The 22,562-nt window shown below is 36.7% G+C and overlaps 2 protein-coding genes across 3 annotated transcripts; both read left to right on the top strand.

Annotated features, from left to right (window-relative positions):
• The first annotated feature begins 247 nt into the window (after window positions 1-247).
• Window positions 248-7,709, top strand: abcb8 (ATP-binding cassette, sub-family B (MDR/TAP), member 8). Of its 2 annotated transcripts, XM_047367197.1 has the most exons (16): window positions 248-466; window positions 1,400-1,724; window positions 1,811-1,966; window positions 2,994-3,088; window positions 3,193-3,298; window positions 3,386-3,547; window positions 4,496-4,581; window positions 4,656-4,753; window positions 4,838-4,943; window positions 5,061-5,094; window positions 6,005-6,141; window positions 6,253-6,347; window positions 6,423-6,556; window positions 6,691-6,838; window positions 6,921-7,171; window positions 7,372-7,709. In XM_047367197.1, exons 1-16 carry the CDS (start codon window positions 363-365, stop codon window positions 7,453-7,455), a joined length of 2,121 nt encoding a protein of 706 aa, XP_047223153.1. In that variant the 5' UTR covers window positions 248-362; the 3' UTR covers window positions 7,456-7,709. The 2 variants fall into 2 exon arrangements, with proteins under 2 accessions (XP_047223153.1, XP_047223154.1); XM_047367198.1 differs by lacking the exons at window positions 248-466; window positions 1,400-1,724; window positions 1,811-1,966; window positions 2,994-3,088 and having other exon boundaries at window positions 4,500-4,581.
• A 1,987-nt stretch (window positions 7,710-9,696) lies between these two features.
• On the top strand, window positions 9,697-22,240 carry cdk5 (cyclin-dependent kinase 5). Its single transcript, XM_047368713.1, has 12 exons — window positions 9,697-9,902; window positions 10,213-10,301; window positions 10,390-10,457; window positions 10,584-10,644; window positions 10,727-10,783; window positions 10,931-11,026; window positions 11,185-11,259; window positions 14,844-14,940; window positions 17,241-17,310; window positions 17,416-17,476; window positions 18,403-18,483; window positions 18,707-22,240. Exons 1-12 carry the CDS (start codon window positions 9,866-9,868, stop codon window positions 18,791-18,793), a joined length of 879 nt encoding a protein of 292 aa, XP_047224669.1. The 5' UTR covers window positions 9,697-9,865; the 3' UTR covers window positions 18,794-22,240.
• The last annotated feature ends 322 nt before the right edge of the window (window positions 22,241-22,562 follow it).

The following is a 22,562-nucleotide window of genomic DNA, read 5'->3' as shown; positions in this document are numbered from 1 at the left end:
TTTCAGGCTCGCTGAGGCAATGTGGATATATATCTAACCCTTCAAAACCCCTGTTTTAAAAAAATAATGACAATAAAAATAGTGATAATAATGACAATAATAGTAAAATGCTATTATTCTAATCACCATTGTTAATTATTAAGTAGTTTTGTTATAGCTAAAACTCCTGTGTAAAAAAAACAAAACATGCCACTCACAATATGGCAGTATCGTCGACGTACTATCCGAACTCTCTACTTCCCTGCGTCGCTGTGGATCACCGGCGTCAGTATGGCAGCCTGCAGGGAGCCGTGAGATTATTATTGAGCTTCACATTTAAGTTTTATCTTTTCAGTTATTTTTTGGCGAAAGAAGCATAAAACATGTCCCAGCTGCTGTGCTCTAGACTGTACATAACTGCATCCTCGCGTTCACTGTCTTTTTACTCACAGTTCCGTAAAACAGGAGACAAATGGAAGCTCTCACGGTAGGTTAAAGAGCCCAGTTGCTAGATTAGCTAACGAGAGATTTGTATTAGGCTAACTGTGTTGCACGTCAAAGAGGTAATACTGACCCATGTCATTTTGATATGGGTCAGTATTACCTAAAACGTACTGTTTTGAGTTTATAATCCAGGCAGGGGAAGATTATTAACTAATAATTACCCGACTATTGGCATATTTGATATGATTTGTCCTTCAAACTATATAAAGGCCAAAGTGTCAGTGCGTGAGATAAACCTTGAAAAAAATACATGATGGTAAACCAACCCTCCGTATTACGGATAAGTGATAAAGTGATGAATCACTAGATATTATAAAAATTATTATAAATCCATCAAGCCACGATACTGTTTCTAAAGTAGAAAGAGTGCCACATGTAGTTAGTCTGAGAGAGATAAGTAGTTTTTAAATCTAAATATTGTCATAAAATGTATATGTATTGCAGTTTCTAAATGTCTTAGTTTAAATGCTGTTTAAAATATTAGCTATGTGTCTGATGTTCTACATGTTTGCAGTGTTTTTCTCTAGTAAATTATTCAAACAAATGTCTTGTTTGTGTAACAGTTGATTTAGTAAAAAATCCGATTCATCCTAAATGCAAATTTTTTTCTCAAAATGTAAATAGCAAATTAAACCAATGTAATACTGTGTAATTTGATCAGGTTAGTTAAGCAGAGTTTTGTAAAGAGCTAAAATGCTTCTAAAGTGCACGAAAAACACCGCAAATTGCAACCACTACCATCACCGCTAAATTGAGAAAATAATCCTTGATTTGCGGGTACACAAGTGCTAGTTTGACTACTTAGATAAATAATTCAAACACCATAAAACACATGTTAAAATTTGCAGGTTAATAGATATATTTTCCCTCTGGTTCAGATGAGTCAAAACTGTATTTATTATGTCTTTTGATACAGGTGGTATACTGCTCATTATTCTCATGGACCTAGCTCCACACAGCAGCCTAGCAGTGCTTTGCACCGTATTTGGTACCTGGCACAAAGAGCCATCCGCCATTCTCCCTCCCGGACATCCAAATCACCAGGTTTGAAATTCATCCTGGGACCTGCGGTCCTTACTGTCTCAGCACGCCTGTTCTGCTGTGTAGCCCACTGTGAGGCAGACATCAATAACAACACTCTAGGGGAAGTTATCACCAAAGACCCAGTGCCTGAGTTCAAATGGCATATCCTGTGGGAATTTGTCAAACCTCAGCTGTTTGCTCTCATCTGTGCTGTTGTGGTAAGCTTCAAGTGGTTCATTTAAAGTAGAGAGCAAAGATGCAAACTTAACAATCTCCTGCAATGAATGTCTTTTTTTCTTTTCAGCTGGCTTTTGGTTCAGCTATGCTGAACATTCAAATCCCATTAATGCTTGGGGACTTGGTGAATGTTGTGGCACGCTACCTCAGAGAACATTCAGGTAACTACGTCAGTGAGATAAAAGGTCCTGCCATGAAACTTCTTGGACTGTATGGCATCCAGGTATGTACACAGAACAACTTTAAATGCATAACAGCGTTTAAGAATTTCAAGTCAAAGTTCTTTAGAAATATTAGGTACAGCTGTACTGTTATAGGCAGTAAGCATTACGTGTATGCATATAAACACAGAGCTTTGCAAAAGTATTTCTACCCCTTTAACCTTTTCGCATTATGTCACACTAAAACTGTAAGCTTTATTGTGTTTTATTAAATAAAAAATTTCCATGTAATTTTCTAACAAGTATTACTAAATGCATTACAGGCATAAAGGGTAAGGATTCTTGGTACCTAAATAATTAGCTTACATTTATTGGAGACTTAGTAGTTTTTCACAATATGTATATTGTGTACAGTGATATTGCAATTACAATACATATATTGTGCAGCCCTAATGTAGAGACTACAACGTTTGCACTTTCTTTGCAAAAAATAATAGGTTTCGGTCAGCTTAAGCTTTAATAGAAAGTCTGTGAACAGCAATTTTCAAGTTCTCTAAAAGATTCTAAATTATATTTAAGTCTGATCTTTGACTAGGCCATTCTAACACATGAATATGCTTTGATCTAAACCATTCGATTGTAGCTCTACCTCTATATTGAGGGTTGTTGTTCTGCTGAAAGGCGAACCTCTCCCTCAGTCATAAGTATTTCGCAGCCTTTAACAGATCTTCTTCCTCCCCCTGTATTCAGGTTCATCCATCATCCCATCAACTCTGAATAGCTTCCTTGTACCTGTTGAAGAAAGGCATCCCCACAGCATAATGCTGCCACTACCATGTTTCACCATTGGGGTGGTGTCTTCAGAAAGTCTGTGTTAAATATTACATAAAATGCACTGAATTTGTGGTTGTAATGTGACAAAATATGAAAAGGTTCAAGGGGTATGAACTCCTTTGCAAGGACCTGCATACAGGTTCCAAAATGTCTGTGCAAAGTTTTGCCAAAATATGCATGCAAAACATGAACTGTCCCAGTTTTAAAATGTTCATTGGTCTGGTGTTCTGGTCATTAATCAACTATTTTGTGCAGGGCCTCCTAACAACTGGATACATCATCTTACTGTCAAAGGTGGGGGAAAGAGTGGCCGCAGACATGAGGAAAACCCTGTTTGCTTCCCTGTTAAGGTACACACTCGCCACAATGTTGTCTCTGAGTAATGCATTAAAATACAATCAAACAAGTTCACTTTTTAAACTTAAGTTCTACTACCATTCTTTTTTTCCATCAGGCAAGATGTTGCTTTCTTTGATGCCAATAAAACCGGGCAGCTTGTAAATCGTTTGACTGCTGACATTCAGGAGTTCAAGTCATCCTTTAAATTGGTTATTTCTCAGGTACTACCACAAGCATGAGTCAGCATTTTAATGACATGTTGCTAAAAAAAAATATCGCATCATGCTGCACTTCTTGTATGTTTTCAGGGTCTGCGGAGCATCACGCAGGCAGTCGGTTGTTTGGTGTCTCTCTATGTCATCTCCCCAAAGCTTACAGGCTTGACAGTGGTTGTCCTCCCATGTCTTGTGGGAGCAGGAGCTCTCATTGGTTCATTTCTGCGCAAACTATCTCGTCTGGCTCAAGAACAGGTGATGAGCTATATTTAATTTAGAATTGTAAAGAAAATTTACAGAAATACAAAATATTCATATCATTTGATTTTGTGGTTGTAACATTTTGTAATGTTACAATCACAAACGTCAATGTATTTAATTGGGATTTTATGTGAAAGACCAACACAAAGTAATAAAGCCGAAAGACAAGGATACAGGATTTTCATATTTTCAACAAATAAAATGGAAAATGCTATGTTGGTTTAACACTGTACATCACTATAAACAAACATTGCTCACATTGAAACAGTGGTGGCAGCATCCTGTTGTGGAGAGGCTTTACTTCAACAGGGATGGAGCTAAATATAGGGAAATACTGAAAGAAAACCTGTTAGAGGCTAAAAAAGGCTTGAGTAGAGGTTCACCTTCCAGCAGGACAACTTGCCCCCAAAAAACAGCCAGAGCAACAAAACAGTGTTTTACCTCAAAGTATATTTGTGTCTTAGAATGGCCTAGTCAGACCAGACAGCTCCAGACCTAAATCCAATTGAGAATCTGTGGAAAGACTTGAAAAGTGATCAAGACAGACTCAATCCGCTGCATCCAATACCTCTGAACAGTCTGAGATGCAACCAAGAAAGACAAACGGTGGTTCTGCATAGTATTGACGAAGCAGGGCTAAATACAAATGCACATCAGCCTGTTTAGATTTTTTTTCTAAAGAATTTGAAAACCACTTATCATTGTCCTTTCGCTTTACAATTATGCACCGCATTGTGTTGGTCTGTCACATAAAATACTTTCCACTTTGTGATTATAATGTGACAAAATCGGAAAAAGTTCAAAGGGTATGAATATTTCTGCAGGGCAATGAATGTTGATGCTTGCTCTCAAAATCAGCAGTAAAAAAAGCACATTGAATGATTAATGATTTTTTTCTCAAACTTTCGTGCCTGACTGGCTGTTGCCATTGTTGAAATCAAGGTAGCAAAAGCAACAGGGGTGGCAGACGAGGCTCTGGGTAATGTCCGGACAGTGAAAGCTTTTGCTATGGAGGAACGAGAGCTCCAGTGAGTTAAAGTACATTGTGAAATCATTGTTAATATTTGAGTATATGCAATCTTTTATGGTGCTTTTCCCTTAGATTATATGCATATGAGGTGGACAAATCATGCGAAATGAATGAAAATCTTGGTGGAGGGATAGCAGTTTTCCAAGGCTTGTCAAACGTGGCACTGAACTGTGAGTATTTACATTGTTGTTGCTGTTGGAGACGATGTTTGTCAGACCTTCAGTAATGCTAATGTTCTGGTACTCTTCAAACAGGCATTGTCCTTGGAACTATTTTTGCTGGAGGGACTTTAATTTCAAGCAATGAGATGTCGCCCGGAGACCTCATGTCATTCTTGGTTGCATCTCAGACTGTTCAGAGGTATTGGATGCAGCATTGTCCCCAATTTTTTTTTATCCGTTTCACAATAAGAAAGTTCATACATTTGCTGAAAATCAGCTGATTTCAGTAATGCATAATACATATGTTTATGCTCAGGTCCTTGGCCAGTATTTCCATCCTTTTCGGACAGGTGAGTAAAAGTCAAATGTTTATACTGTGCCTTGGAAAAATGTTTACAAATAGAAAAACTGAAAGGTGTGGCTGGCATTTTATGCACCACCCTCCCAAGTCAGTCCAGTGTAGAACCATCTTTCACTTTAAATACAACTGCAGGTTCCTTTTTTGCCCATTATTTGTAAAACAGTGACAGTGAATATCAATTTTAAAGTCCTCCCATAGACTCTCAACTTGATTTAGGTCTGGACTTTGATTGATTCATTCTAACGCATGAATATTCTTGAAATGAACCATTCCATTATAGCTCTGGTGTTATGTTTAAGGTCATTATCCTGCTGGAAAATGAACTGCCACCATAGAATCATGTCCTCTAGACTTTAACAAGTCTTCATCCATGACTGTCCTGTATTTAGCTCCCTCCATCTTCTGTCAGCTCTAACCAGCTTTGCTGTCCCTGCTAAAAGTAAGCCTCCCTACTGCATGAGGCAGCCACAGTTATGTTTCAAACAATATTTTGCATATACGCCAAAAGTTCAATTGTCAAATTAATTGCATTTACAAACTACGTGACCTGCTAAGGCAGTTAGTTGCACTAGATTTTATTGAAGGGCATCAAAGTGAAAGGGGCAGAGCACAATTCACAGGGCAATTTTCAAACTTTTATTTGTAAAAATAACTTTTAAAACCAGGTTTTATTTTCATTTCATATCACCTTTATGCACTACATTGTGCTGGTCTAGCACATAAAATCCCTATAAAATACATCAAGGGTTTTTGTTTGTATTGTGACAAAAATGCAAAAAAGTTCAAGGATTAAATACTTTTGCAAGGCACTGTACTTCACACTGTATTTTGTTTAAATTCTTAAGTTGTTATTTGTGCATATCTTTTATCTGAAATGATACAATCTGAACTTCCTGCAGGTGGTGAGAGGTATAAGCTCTGGGGCTCGGGTTTTTGAATACCTGTCTTTGCAGCCGACCATTCCTCTCTCTGGGGGAGGACGCATCCCTTACCACTCTCTGATAGGAAGAGTGGACTTCATGAACATTTCATTCAGGTTTAAAACATCTAAAATCAACTGTTACGCTTTATGCATAAGAAAAAGAAAGAAAAAAAAAGAATTTTCAGAGAATATATGAAATAAAGGTTGATTCTTGTGTATCAATAGTTATCCAACGAGACCCGGCCATGAAGTCCTGAAGAAGTTCAATTTAACGCTGCCACCTTGTAAAACTATTGCTATTGTTGGTGAATCTGGAGGAGGTATTCTGACACAAAATCTTATTTTATGACCTGTAAAGGATTTCGAGGTGAACTCATAAAAGTTAAACCCTGTAGGGAAGTCCACAGTGGCGTCCTTATTGGAGCGATTCTACGATCCAACCAGCGGTGTGGTCATGCTCGACGGACTTGATATTCGAACGTTGGATTTGGCCTGGATCAGGGGCCAAGTCATTGGATTTATTAATCAGGTAGAGACTGTTCATTTTGTTTTTTATGGACCCTTAATAATACACACATGAATTCTTGGTGTGCTTAATTGACATTTTAATTGTCAATTTAGATTTGAATTTAGGTTTTAGTGCATTTTTTGTTCTGTTTGAAGGAGCCAGTTTTGTTTGGATCATCTATCCTGGAGAACATCCGCTTCGGGAAGCCTGATGCCACAGATGCTGAGGTCATTAGTGCAGCGAAGCAAGCCAATGCTCACCGCTTCATTACGAGCTTCCCAGATGGCTATAACACCATGGTTGGTATGTACTCTCATTTAGGCTTCATCGCTTTTTAAACACTGTGTTGCACATAAATTCTTAACTTCTGGGTTTCTATATCTAGGTGAGCGAGGCGTGACGCTATCGGGGGGCCAGAAGCAGCGCATTGCCATCGCCCGAGCTTTGATCAAGAACCCTAGCATCCTGGTGCTCGATGAAGCCACCAGCGCCCTCGATGCAGAATCAGAGCGGGTGGTGCAGGAAGCTCTGGACAGGGCCACAAAGGGTCGCACTGTGCTCATCATCGCCCACAGGCTTAGCACCATCCAAGGGGCCGATCTAATCTGTGTCATGAGCAATGGCCGCATTGTGGAGGTGAGAATGTGGAGAAGTGCGGGCTCTCCAATTAAATGTCTTGGTTTATTAAGCAGAACGCTTTGAAAGTTAAAGAAAGCAAAATGACATTTTATTTAATCTTTAAAAATGTAAATGAAATATTTGATCATTTCCATCTTATTGTTACAGTTCTCCAACACATATTCCATTGAATCTAACAGCTTGCTCTTTTCACACAGGCTGGGACACATTTGGAACTGCTGAGCAAAGGAGGACTTTATTCTGATCTGATCTGCAGACAAAGAGCCGAGGGGCAGAAATAAAGATTTACAAACTTTTCAGCAGCACAATGAAAAATTACAGATTTTAATTGATGGATTACATCAAATGGGTTAGAAAATGAACATGGATGTGGTTAGTTTTGTAGAAAAATCAAACATTTGTAAATGTATGCATCAGTGGACCAACTGGATTAAAATGTGATGATTTAAAAAAAACACTACTGTATTGAGCTTACAACACAAATTAAATGACAAAGTACTGTTTTTGCAAAATAAAATCTGTTTGAGAAGAGAAATATATCCTTTTAGATTGGATCCTTCAATAATTCCTGTTTAGCACAGATGCCTTCTTAGTTTTGCTTTTAAAAAAACAACTATTAGGTCGTTTAAACTCATATCTACCTCTGTATACAAGATTTTCTTTATTTTGAAACAAATATTTTGACTCAGGAACCATTCAGGCACAACCTTTAGACATTGCAGTATTAGCAGCTGCTATTTTTGAATTGATCTATGCATTCCAAGTGTTGATACCAAGCCTTTGTTGTTGGTAAATTCTCCATAAATATTGGGTTAATTGAATTACTGTCTTGCCAGTGGAATCAAAGCAACGACTTTCAAATAGGTTTACACAGATAAGTAATAAATTTGGCCTGTGGGAAATATTTTTGAAAAGTCCAAATGTAGGCACCTATCCTTTACCGTCACCTGCTTGGCAAACTGGTGCTCCTTTAGGTTGTACGCCACGACTACCTGTGTTTTTTGCAGCTGTAAAGAACACAGGCACCTCGAAACTTCCAATTTTGTCTTTCATGTAAGCAAAGGTAAGGCGTGAGAGTGCTCTTTCTGCGAGCTGACCAGCAGCATTCATCTACACTTGTGGTGACGGGCAGTGGTGCGCTTACTCTAGCCTATGGTACAGCTTGAGAAAACTGGTGACTCTCTTTGTCTTCTCATTAAAATGAATTTAAACTTAAAAAAAATTTACAATACAAAGCTTTATTTAGTTGTAAAACTGACCTTTTAGAACCTTGGTATATGTCAATACCAGCCACCGGCACATGCCGCGACCTAACTGACATCCTTTTTAAAAGTAAAAAACAAAAACAGTGATGTAACTAGATCATTTAACAACCTTTTAAAGTGGTTCCAGGATACAGTCATCTGCTTCTAATAGTTTTTAGTTTCTGATATCTTTGCAGCAGTGACGTCAAAGTTTGCTTCTACAGGTCTGGAAAGTATATGAAGTTGCACTGAACAGTGTTTGAATGTTAACACATGAAATATTTTTGCAAACTAAAGATCACCTGAACAAAAAATTACTATTTTTCATCAGAACTTTATTTTTCCTCTATTGTTTCATTCAAACTGAACTGAATAGTGTTCCAGTTAATCAATAAACATTGCTTGTAGAGCACTTTGTTAAACAAATAGGTGTAACACAAAGTGTAGACAGAATGAAAACAAATCGGGCAAAAAAAAAAAAAAAGCGATAGAAATGGCCAAACAAAGTAAATCTAACAATTATAGACAATGATGAACGGAGGAAATATAATCTTGCACACCATATGTAATGGGACACACACACTTCAAAGAGTTCACATTTTTTACAGAATTTTTCCCAAAGTCTTGAAGATCAAGATGATTTCTGGCAAATATGAGATGGGCCTTGGTGGTTTTTTGGTCAGCAAGAGGTTTTCACCTGGGAGCTCTACCACAGGTTCTATTTCGGCCCAGTTTCTTTCTCATTGTGAATCGTAAACAATGACCTGAACCGAGGCATGTAAGTTTTGCAATGCTTTAGATGTTCTGTTTGGATGAATCCACCTCTCCTGGGAAGGTTCACAAGTGTTCCAAATTTTCGTTCATTTTTGGATAATGGCTTCAGTTCTCATCTACTCTTGTATTACTTTCGATTGAGGAATTATATGTTTCATTCTCCCCCTATTACAAATTATTCTAATTTGAAAACGTCTTTTGCATTTACTCAGAATCTCTATATTTGTTTGATGGCCTAAAGCATTTAAACATGACAAAAAAGCAAAAATGAGAAATCTGTAAGAGGCCAAATGCACTTTAAGCAGGCTCATTGAAAATTCTTGTGACATTCAGAGTAGTAAATTTGACTTTCAGTAATTGTATTTCTTCTTTCTTGCACCCAAGGTAAAATAAGAATTACTTAATGAAACTACTTGATATTTTATGCTTATTCTGAAGCCCTTCGGGAAAAATAGGATAAAAAGTTACTTGGTGTCACATTAGCCACGTTCACCTTTCAGCCTCTAGGTGGCCAACAACACTATTTGTACTCCAGCAATCGGGCTTAAAGCAGAAAGTGCAGCCAGATTTAGCTAGCGTCTGTAGATACCGTTTCATTCTGTCTACACCGTTGCGGGGGGTTTGTCGGTCGTTGGGTTGCTAGCTAGCTCAAAGCTGGCTTCACTGACCAAACATGCAGAAATATGAAAAGCTTGAAAAAATTGGAGAAGGTAAGTTTTCATGAAAAACAGGGTAACAGCAGTTAGCCGAAGCTAATGCCAACTTAGCAATGGTTGTGTATGGCTTAGCGATTTAAACTAGGCTGTCAGATTTGTGCTTGTGTTAACTGGAAATTACATGCAGCCTTTTATGTACCCTTTAAATGAAATCTGACATGAGTTTGTTATAGTTATAATATCCTTAAATTATAACTTCAGGATGTTAAGTCCAGCTAACGATAGGAAGGTTGCTAGCTTGAGTTGCTATGCCATTCGTCGATTGTGTTATATGTGGTTAAATAAGGCCTTGTTTATTCTGTAGGTACATATGGGACTGTTTTCAAAGCTAAAAACAGAGAAACTCACGAAATTGTGGCTTTAAAACGGGTCAGACTGGATGACGACGACGAGGTTTGGACACATTGTTGACAGTTGTACTGTTTAGTAGTTGCCCTTAAGCAGGCTAGTGCTAAATCAGACTGGATTATATTTGTTTCAGGGGGTGCCGAGTTCTGCTTTAAGAGAAATCTGTCTTCTTAAGGAACTAAAGCATAAAAACATTGTCAGGTAAGCCTGCTGCTTGTTCCTTATTTTTTTCTATACTTATATATTTTATGTGATTTACTTGCATTGATGCCCTGGTAACAGTAAATGCCCATTGAAAATAGTTTTTATTTATTTATTTATTTTTAGACTACACGATGTGTTGCACAGTGACAAGAAGTTAACATTGGTTTTTGAATATTGTGATCAGGTGAGTTTCTCAGCCAGCCTAAATGTACCTATACCTTGATTACTGTAGTCTAAGGCTAAAATATGTTTCTGATCCAATGCAGGATTTGAAGAAATATTTTGACAGCTGTAATGGGGATCTAGATCCTGAAACTGTGAAGGTGAGACATAAGAACACAGCATCAGATAAAAATCCTGCTGTATCTATTGTTTTTTTGTTAAGACAACAAAATGTTTGACATTTTCATCATCACATTTGATACAGCTTTTAAAAGATAATTTTATCTTTTCTGGCGTTTTGTCTGCAGTCGTTCATGTACCAACTGTTGAAAGGCCTCGCTTTCTGTCACAGTCGAAATGTTCTTCACAGAGATCTGAAACCACAAAATCTTCTCATCAACAGAGTAAGTGTTGGACCATGACCTATGGTAAACATTGGCTCCAGTATGAGCCAGTCAGTTTGCTCCTATTGATATAGTTGGAACTAGCAGAAATACAATGTGAATGTTAGATGTGTATACTGCCTTTGTGATTTTTTTAGTCCTTTTTTCTCCATCTGTAGAATGGGGAATTGAAGCTTGCTGACTTTGGGTTGGCTCGAGCTTTTGGCATTCCTGTTAGGTGTTATTCGGCAGAGGTAAGCTGTGCATAATTAATATTGCATGTACTTTTTACTTCCAGTCAGGAAAATATGGCTAAGGATGAACAGCATTCTTGGCTCCTTTGGGCAGTGTAACAGAAACCGAATCAGAGACTGATTCATCAGCTTACTGGCTGCTAGATTTACAAATCTGGAGATTAACAATGTTTTTATTGTGTAAATGCACATTTTATTTTTTATGCTCTAGAACTTTGAGGGTGAGATGACAATCTCTAAAAATCCATATCAGTTGCATTGCAAAATATTACCATCTAACCATTTAACTATTATGTCACACACAGTCAATAGACTGAAAATTTAAAGGGGAATTGAGTTTAGAGCACTGGGAGTTTGAAATCAGAACATTTCCAAAAATTATTTTATACTTGGCCATATTGGCAGGAGATGCTCCGGGGTTCTCAGAGGAAAGAAATGATTCTAAAACTGTTTAATGTAATGCTAATAAACGTTTTAATTATTACAAAAGCTAATCTGTGCCAAGATCCCTGAAGGTTTAGATGGGAGCAGGTTTGTGTTAAATATGTGTTGGAAGAGAAGGTTTTTTTTGTTTACTTTTTATTCTATTGTTGGTGTTTTCTAAGCAGAAATCACTATAAATAAATCACTCATTGGGACTCAACTACAGGAACAAATACGGTCCACTCAAGAAACTTCACAAAGTACTTTGTCAGTTTTGAACTAGCTTATAGGAGTTGGCTCTGTGGGGACTCGGTCTCTAAACTATTCTTTCTAAATCTGGTGTCATAATCCAGGTCATGCTCCATTTTGCATAAATGCATGAGAGAATTGAATTTTGGGGACTTTTGAAGATTAACCAAAGTGCCAACCAAAGTACAAATTCCATTTCTAATATAATTTACTCCCTTCAATTAACAGACTTGCTGTATTGCTTAATGACAGGATTAATTGATGCTTTGTAGCTCAGTTTCGTTGAATAATGTTGCGGGAATAGCTGGAAAAAGTGTTTCTGAAGAGCAAAACAAAGTTGACCTTTTTTTGCCAATTATAGGAACCGCTGTGAAGCTCCTCTGTTCAATCTAAATGTGTGCTCTAAAGGGCAGTCATCTCACACATTTCTTTAAGCATTTAGTTTATCTGCCCAGGAACACAGTGACATATTAATCTATGCAAATAATAAATTACCCTTTAAAATGGGGCCATTTTTTTTCCAACATTCGATTTTTTAAATTTTGTTATTTTGTTCATCTCGAAACACTGTCTGATTTCAAGGAAAGTTTGCTGTCTGAAAATGCTCTGATCCTGGAATAGGGGGAAAAACTCTGACAAGGATCATCATATGGTGTTAAACAGTCCTCCTTTGCTGCAGAAAAGTGTTCTTTCTTCTCCAGAAATAGTGTCATTGCTGTCTCATTATGATATTTTGTAGGCCAAGGTTTATCATTTGAACCTGTTGAGTAAGCCTGATGGTAAAAACATATTTTCCTTTTAGGTCTCTCAATTGTGTTACACGTTAAAGTTTCTTAACTTAAGGGACATTTCATCCTGTGTCAGAGTTAGGGATGGGTACCTTTCACATTTGAACCGATACCGTACCGATACTCGGTACCTTGGGAATCGATACCAGTACTCAACGGTACCAGTTTTTGGTACTTTTTCTGTCTGTTTATGTAAATGTTAATTCGTTTAACAATAAAATCTCAAACATTTTCAATTTAACATATTTATTTCTCAATATATAAACTTTAATGAATATATCAAAATGACATCCAGCTGTTTGTATTTTAACATCTCAGTTGTTTCAAACATTTCTTCAACATTAAAACCCTTAACCGACTACGCTGTGTAATGCACAAATTAAAACCCAGCCACGTTGCTGGCTGCAGAGGTCAGAAGTCGCTAACGAATGCAGGCATGCTAACGGTGCTGAATGCAGAAGTTGTAGCCGTAGTTCTGAGGCTGACGGAAATTGTCTCTTTAGCCTTGACAAAAATCTTGTGCTCAACCAGGTCAGTGTATATAAACACACACACACACACACTCAGAAGAGTATAAAAATGGCTGGGTCCATGGTTTCCTCTGACTGGAGCCTCTTTAAGCTGTCTATATAATAGACAGAACATTCTTATGGAAAAAAAAAAACTGAAATGTTTATCTTCTACCCACTGTGTTTATATATTATGTCTATATCTTTTTTCTATATCTTTAACTGTCTCCATCTTTCTGTCTTTTTGTCACATCTTTCATCTCTTTCCATCTTTCTGTGTCTCTTTTCTCTGTCTATCTATCATGTATGTATTTAATTACCACGCTCAGTCTTATAGATCCAAGGGGATAATTTCACCTTCGACAGACAAGCCAGGTCAAAAACTTTTACTCGGTGGTGACTGGACTTCTGCTGCACGTCAGGGGCATGGCATTACACAACTGGTCTATTTTGTGTCCTTTTACCTTCGCCATATGTACCAGGAGTAGGAGAGTTAGCCCTGCTGCCATCAAAACTAAATTTGGCGCTTTTTAAAACCGCAGATATCCTTGCCTGCTTTCTAGGTTTTAGCGTCATGTTTTTCTGTCCGCTGTCAGGGGCGTGTGTTCACCTGCGTGCGAGTGCACTTACCTCAGTGTGTCAGCGTCCGCGTTGGTGACACAGAGTATGAGGAGTGTGTTTTCGTCCAGCTTTTGTCAAGTTTGGCCATAGACAGTAGAGTAGCGACAACGCAGGAGACGTGATCTATTAAAACGAATGACATTAACTATTAAAACATTCTATTACTATATGGCGTGATCCTCTTGGGGGCGGGCGGTCTGGTTGGTGGGGTGGGGCGCCCCCCTTGAATAGTGGTGGGGAAGCGCGGCAGGAGCTTCCTCAGATTAGAAGTATTCTCGCCACTGGTCTTGCACACTGCATTGCAAATATTGCAGCGAGCGTAATCTGCACCGCATTTTGAAAAGTGGAGCCATACTTTTTCGAGCGCTTTCTATCAGCCATGCTTGCTTTGTTGACGGTACCAGCGGCTACTGACGTCATTACGCTCTTGTGCGTGCAATGCTGTGTTCGTGTCCAGCATGGAAAATCGCCCACTGTTCCACTCCCTCAGTGTCACAATGATGCGTTTAGGTACTGAAACGTGGTACCGTTTGATTCTACGTGAATCGGTACTTGGTAGTACCGACGGAATTAAGTCGATACCTATAAAAGTACCGAATTCGGTACCCATCCCTAGTCAGAATAAGCAACCACAAAATTAACTTTTTTTTTTTTTCTCTCTTAAGAACCTAAACAAAAACAAAAAAAACTTTCAGCAGCCACTGGTCACACCATTAGCATCTGCCCTGAAAGAAGAGGTACTTTTTAGGCTTGAAAACAGCCAGCTTAGGCATGCCAAAGGGAACAGAACCTTTTAGTATTTGCATTATAGTTTAGTCTTTTGCTACACAGTTTTTGTCTGTTTTTTAAGACCTGGAAGAATATGTGACACAGCTGGAAAACAAGAAGTTTGTTGAATACAAATTATTTTTGTTTTTCCATGAAATCAACAAATTGTTTTAACGTAGTTCTGTATGTATTGTAATTCTTTCATTATGGTTTTGTTTCTCTGCAGGTTGTGACATTATGGTACCGACCTCCAGATGTGTTGTTTGGTGCTAAACTCTATTCTACCTCTATTGACATGTGGTCGGCTGGATGCATATTTGCAGGTTTGTTTGTCTTTATTACCAAGATAAACATTATAAATCACTGTGTAATTGTCTGTTTAGGTTTGCTCTAGTTTGAAAATATAAAATACTGCTGCAGGATTAACACTGCATAATTCGTTTATATAAGCACAGAGCTTATTTAATTGCAGGAATTAATTACTGCAGTCAGGACTCTTGTCTCCTGATGCTCATAAAAGCTGAAATGGTCAAACGTGAGAGAAAGTCAAGCTGTTTTATTTATTTAAAAAAATGCTACACATTAAATGGAAAGAGTAAAAGCAAATATACTAAACAATTGGATGATTAGTGTAACATATTATTCTAAATGTTTATTTTAAATTTTAAGATCATCCAAATAACATTTAGATGTGTTTGTTAGACTCAATGCTATCATCTACTTAAAATGAATTTCAATTGTTGAAATATTTTGCCTGATGAAGGCCCTGTCACCAATATGTTATTTATTCTGCTGGTTCACATTTGTTTGTTCTTTTCCTGCGCGCCTGTTTTACAAACTTGTTTTGCATTTAAGTTCTAACGACCCCAAAGTATTACGTATTACATTATTATTCAGTATTACGTTTGTAGCTCTGTAAGAATAATCCTGCCAGTGCAGGTGATGCAGTTACATCGCTTTTTGTCTATTGACAGAGATACTTGCCACTACCTGAAGAATAACAACACTATAAAATACTGATTCCTAGTTTTCTTTGAAAGCTGACCAGCCGACTATGACTATGGATGAATGCATTTTAATTAGTTGGTTTTAATTTAACAGTTCAATGTAGAAAACATTGCCTATCAGAGAAAAACTGTCCTGCAATGGTCCTCCATTATCTGGTTCTTACTCAACTCAAAATACACACATTTTAAAAAAAACATGCTGAATGTGTTTGATGATTTGTAAAAAAAAAAAAAAAAAAGGTGCTTTTATGGTTTTGATAAATTTAGAAGTGAAATAAAATCAAAATGTTCAGTATTTGACCTACAGAGCCAATTCAAGGACTGTTAGATGATTCTTAATCAGTGGCCAACTGATTGCATTACTACTATTTCACAAAAACCAATTAAATTCTCAAATGATTTATTTATTCTTTTAGTTTTTTTAACTACGTTTGTGAAAATATACAAATCAACTCTGTACAACTATTGTGCTGCAGTTCAAGCAGTAGTTTGCAGCAAAGTGCTGTTAGGTCAGAAATAAGGAGACTGATTATGGAAGATTTGTTTTCTTTGTTGACTAATTTATTACTTATTTCTAATCATTTGTGTGAAACCTAATATAATATAAATATATATATAATATAAAACATGTCAGCAAATTGTTGAATTTAGCCTTGTGTAATTATTTTTACTATGTGATTTTTGTGTAAATAGGTTATGTGAGTGAGAATTGCATTGTTGGGAATTTACCCATATAGAAGTGTTTTAGGTGACCAGAGAATATGAACAAAGATAAACTGGTGCTCTCCTTCCTATTATTATTTTTTCTCATTGCCATAAAACAAAACAATTTTCATACTTACAAGTCAAGTTTATTTATACAGCGCTTTTCAGTAACAAGGCACTCAAAGCACTGTACACGAGGAAAAATAATACAATGATACAGAAAATCAAACACAGAAAAACAAATCAAATGACATTAAAAATCCTTGGGGGTTTACTGGTAAGAGCTGGTTCTAATCCAATCTTTCTAATAGAGGTAATTAGCTAATTAAGTCCTCTGTGGTAAGGAATTCACCTGTGCTAGAAGAAAAAATATAATATTTTTCAATGTCACTTACATTGCCTTCAAAAATAATAACATAAATACTTTTTTTTTTTTTTTTTTCAAATACTCGAATGGATCAAGTTCATGATACTTCAATGTGTTCATCCTTACAGCAGCTATCTGCATTTAGCATGCTTTACTGCAATAATGTCAGGAAAACAGGCCTTAGATAGACAAAGATCAATGGCTAACAGGGTAAAGGCTCATTACACAGTGAAGAATGTGGATCTTTGCTGTTCAAGGTGATCAGTTTACCACCTGGGGGCACTGCTTACTCCCATTTGGATGTCATAGGGTTGTTTAGACCTGAATGACTTGTTACTAATAGAGATGTTGAAGAAATTTCATTTGGAACACTAGGGTTTCACGTTTTGATAAATACTAAAAAAAGATCATGTCTGAAATTTGCCTTTTAATGTTGGGAGAAAATGTTAGTTTATTTGACGTCTGCAATGACCAGGAAAGTTTTTCTGTGGTACATTTTATTTTGTACTAAATCAGTTTGTTTTGACCTTATCTATTGTTTTAGAGCTGGCTAATGCTGGAAGGCCGCTATTCCCTGGCAATGATGTGGATGACCAGTTGAAAAGAATCTTCAGATATCCTTTCTGACTTAAGTTGCTTCAGTATGGGCAAGAAGAAGTCACCATTGTCAATAATTTGCTTTCACACTGTGTTTGAAACGGTCTTTAACCATTTTGTACATTGTTGGGTACACCGACTGAGGAACAGTGGCCAACAATGACAAAACTTCCTGATTATAAGGTACATTTCTTATCAAGCTCTCAAAGATTGGAACTCTTCACTTTACACACATGCCTCTCAATTACAGTATATAGAACATAATTGAAAAGTCAGTTTATTTCAATAATTCAATTCAAAAGTGAAACCCATTATGTAGACGTACTACATGCAGGGACATATATTTCAAGCGTTTATTTCAGCTAATTGTGAGGATTTAAAAAAAAGGTTTTTAATGAAAACCTAAAATTAATTTTCACCACATATTAGAATAATACATGGGACCAAAGAAAATTCATTTTAAGTACAGGAATGTTATCTTGAGGCCTACATGGTCATGAGAAAGATGGTTGATGTCCAGCAGACAGTCACTGACACACATCGATAAGGGCAGGCTACAAAAGAACATTTATAAAGAACCTGGCTGTACGGAGAGCTGTATTCAAGCATATTAATGGAAAGTTGAATGGAAGGAAAAACTGTGGTAGAAAAAAGGTACACAAGCAGCAGAAATAATTGCAGGCTTGAGTAGACAAAGAAGCAAAGCCCATTTAGGAGCTTAGTGGAGATTCACAAGGCATGGACTAAAGCTGAAAACATTGCTTCAGGAGCACAATAGATAGATGGGTAAAGGAACAAAAAGAAAACTAGATTTTAGGTTTTTAACTGTATGCCACGATTTTAAAATTGAATACCAATAAATAGAATAGAAACATCTGTTACTGCCCCTCAGTGTTGAACACAGGGAAGCATGCAGAGCAAATTTACAACACAAGGAAATAAAAGTAAATGGAGTTGATAAAAGGCATGAAATATATCAGTGTTCTTAAATTTAGGAGATTCACTTTTTGAAAGTGCTGGAATAAATTAACTTGAAATTATATTCTGATTTATTGGGGCACACCTGTTTACCTGCAGACAGCTAATAAAGTGTTTTTTTTTTCCTCCAGCCATATCCCATGTATCCAGCCACCACCTCCCTTGTAAATGTGGTTCCTAAGCTAAGTAGCACAGGAAGGGATCTACTGCAGGTACTGTAAACATTTACCTATTAGCTATTTTGCTCTTATTATTCAGCAACACTCAACTAAGACTGTTTTTAAGATTTCTTTTTAAACTTTTTTTTTTTTCCTAATTGTGCAAATTGTTCAGCTGCTGCAGCAAACTTATGCAAAGATGTTGCTGATTTACATTTTTGCTTGCTTGAAACGGTGTTGTTGACTCATTAAAATGATTTTGTTTCACCCGACCCAGAACCTGTTGAAGTGTAATCCTGTTCAGAGGATTTCAGCTGAAGAGGCCTTGCAGCACCCCTACTTCGCCGATTTCTGCCCACCCTAAAATGCTAAAATGCCTGTCACTGAGCCACAGCCGCAGGAATCAATCATCCTTCACTCTGTTCGGTCATTAGGAGCGATTCCCAACAAGGCAAATCCCTCGCTGGTATCCAGACACTCCCATGCAGTTCATTCTGTTGTGCCTCTGTGTGGAACAAAGCCCCAGTGGCTCCACTAAGCTTTATAGTCATTTAAGTTCAAAGCCTGTTTAATTTCGTTCAAACACGCCTCCAAGTTAATTAGCACAAATAAGGACGGGTGTTATATTCAATACATTTTATAGTCATAGGTTGTCTTTTTTTCCCAGTTTGCATTGAATAGTTAAAGCAACAAACTGTTTTAGATTTAAAAAAATAATGTTTCATTGTAATCTCTGGTCTGATCTAATTTGATAAATATCTTCAGATGCCTGCGAATCAAAGTTATTGTACTTAGTGCATCAGTCACTCACACGCCTTGTTTAGATGTAGTTTTTATTCCTGATGGATTGTGTTTTTCTAAGTAGTTTTTGCCAGTTTTCTGTTACTAATACAGGTCTTGACACCTGTAGAGACAGACGCTGGTGTTTGGCCTGATATTTATAGTTGCCGGTTTGGAAAAACAGTCAAAGGTAAACCAGCTTCGAACAACTAGTTTAGGAACCTTTATGCCTGATATGTGTACACTTCCAGTTTGGAGTTTATATAAACTTACCATTGATATGATGTTTTAATTTGGGGCTGTTGATGAATTATCTAAGCTATTTTCCAGGATGGATTGCTTATGGAATAAAAAAGTAAATTTTCAAAAATAAAAAAAAAAGAACCAAGGGCACAAATAAGAATTTATTGTGGGTTAATAACTAATCAACACAGGATGAAAATTAAACTTACAGACTCCTGTAACCTTGTAGTAAATTGCACCAGGATCACAAGCTTTTTTGTTTTCCTCAACAAATTTCTGGGAAATATCCTGGCAGATTGTTGTTCATTTAAAGTGCTTGGTCTTCTGGCACTGACTCAGCTCTTCAGCATACTTCACAAATATGAAATATAATCAGGGTTTTCCAAAAGCCTAATGTTGAGTAAGCTTTATCCAATTCAAAACCAGCTTTGATGTTTGTTTGAATCACTGTCCTGTTGGAAAGGGTTTTAACCAGTTAGCTGTTGGGTTGAGGTGAAGTTAAAGATCTCTTTTATTATTCTATCCGCTTTTGACAATGCAGCAAAAAGCCCCACAGTAAGATGCTGCCCACACTGTGCTTGACAATTAGTACAGTTTTCTCAAGTGTTAAAACCCATTAACATCTTGCTATTGAGGTCAAACAGCTCAATCTTTGTCTTGTCTGACCACAAGACCTTTTCACCTGAAGGTATTGGACCTGTTTATGTTTTTAATTCTGCCAAGCATAGTTGTCCAAATTACAGCCAAGATTATGCCCCAAGGTTGTTGGTGGCAACAAAAGCGTGTGGTTTATCTGCTTGCTATCATGCATTATATTAGTTGGGAGGTATATGTAAATATGTGAGCTTTTATTTATAACTTTGATTCTGTGTGAAGGAAATCCAATGATAGATTCAACGCACTCAATGCTTGGTTTTTAAAAACCCTTTTAGTTTTGTTTGCATTTCATGCTTGAAAAACAAATGTTTTTTTTAGGTTCTAATGCATCATTAAGGGTCCAAAATAAATTAGATTAATGTCCATGATGAGCGTTTGTAAACTTTCAAACAGAACTGTGTCTGGATAGACAAAGGCACTATATATAAATTATTTTGCACTTTGTTTATGCCTTATTAGTGTTCTTGTGAAGCTGTTCCTGTTCCACTTTGGTAATTTAGAGTTTACATCCAGGCAGCTTAGCTTGCTTCAATTACCAGCCTTGTTTATTAGTATGCTACATGCACTGTCCCCACTTTACATTGATGCTGACTGCTTACAACCTTTTAACGAACCTCATAAATCTGGACTATCCCATTTTAATAGATATGCATGGAAGGGATTAACATACATACACTAATCAGCTATAACACAAATGGACCACCTGCCTTACCAAATAGGAAGGTGGTCCATTTGTAAACCTAATATCCACAGTAAAAGCCAAGCCAGATTTTTTTTTTGTTAAAACCCTATAATCTGTGTTTATTCAGTTTACATCTCAGTGGTCTTGTTTGATTTGGATACTTTTCTCCCTTTTGTTACTTATTACCAGTAAAACTGTTTCTAATATGTTGGTTCCCTTGTTAGCCAATACAGTCCACCATAGTGTTAACTAATTTATCAGAAACTCTGTAGATGTCTGCTAATGCTTCCCCCCTATTGTGTCAGTTTTACTTGTTTTTTATCAAATAGGCTCCCAGGAAGTAAGGATTTCATTCAGTACTTATCACAGGGAAGCAGTCACCTTCCTTCTCCAAACTGCTACAGTAAATTGCAGGATTTAATTACTTTTGTCCAGGTTTAAGGTGGGTTTTTTTCCCCCCTCGAGATGTTCTTGTTTACCCGGATGTCACTGCTACCAAATAAACTATTTCCCAAGAAGAAAAATGCAGAGAAGGATGAAAAAGACCACAAGCTATTTTTACTGCTAGGACTTTACACGTGTACCATTTCTTGTGTTTTAAATGCTGATTCAGAAGTGTTTGTTCCACTGCCCATTGCAAGATTGTATATTAGCATGAAAAGCAACTTTATTAATATAATTTTTTATTCTCAGGCTTTTTATTTCCATCATTGTATTTATATTTGTGCACTTTGTCACAAGTTATAATTATTACATGTTAACACTGACATTTAGAATAATACAGTTATCAATAAATAGACCAATATTTACATGATAGCGACCATTTGTGAAACATTTGCTGTTTTGACACTTTTTGTCTGCAATGCTTTTTTATGGTTTTCTACTAGTTTAAAAGGAAAAAAACATATTCTGTAAGCCATTGTTTTGCACCATGAGCTTTTTCTGTTTTAGTAATTGCTATATCAACAGCTCACTGCTTTATTTCACTCAACAAAGCCAACATATTGAGTGGTATCTAAAGCAACTGTCTCACTGGGAAAATCAATTTTTTTTCCCTCTAATTTTAATTATGTAAAATAGTTAATGGGTGCATGTATTTATTAAACATGGAATGTCTGTTTTTCATAAAGATGTAGCAAAACTTTTATTTGGGACTGAAACATACTCTTTGTAGTTACTTAGAAATGTTGCATTTTAGTAGCATTTAAGCTTTTAAAATGTATGGACGATGTGTGCTTTTGAGTTAAATTATAAAGAGAAAAACCAAAAGCATTTGCTTTTAGTGTTTCATTGTTTTGTGCATTGCAGCAGCAATAAGAAACCACTTTTCAAAACTTTGTTTGAATGAAGGGTGGGTTTTGCTTTTGCTGGTAAAACTTAGGACAAATATTGTGACTGTATGTTAAAGCTACTAAGACTCCATACTCAGTAAAATCAACATGGACACACCTTTTGCTTTTCTTTGAGAAATCATTTGCTGCTGGATCATTCCGTACTTTAAAACTTTGCAGAATATAGGAAGGGTGAAGTCAGCCTAATTTATTTTAGATAAATACTTATATGGATATGATAAATTAAAATTCAACCATGCCAGTTTTTTAATGCTTTTATCCATACAACAAATATTAAAGATTTATGGCACCTTTTTAAATATAATCTTCACTAGATTTCAATTGCTTATATGTAAGGATATTGTGCTTTATGATACTCAGGCTCCATTCTACACAGATACTTTAAAATGTCACAGATGAGCTTTGGTAACACAGACGTT

This window comes from Girardinichthys multiradiatus, chromosome 6 (assembly GCF_021462225.1).
Source record: "Girardinichthys multiradiatus isolate DD_20200921_A chromosome 6, DD_fGirMul_XY1, whole genome shotgun sequence".
Taxonomy (NCBI): domain Eukaryota; kingdom Metazoa; phylum Chordata; class Actinopteri; order Cyprinodontiformes; family Goodeidae; genus Girardinichthys; species Girardinichthys multiradiatus.
Note: the sequence above shows the minus strand (reverse complement) of the source record. Positions and strands in the feature narration are given on the sequence as shown.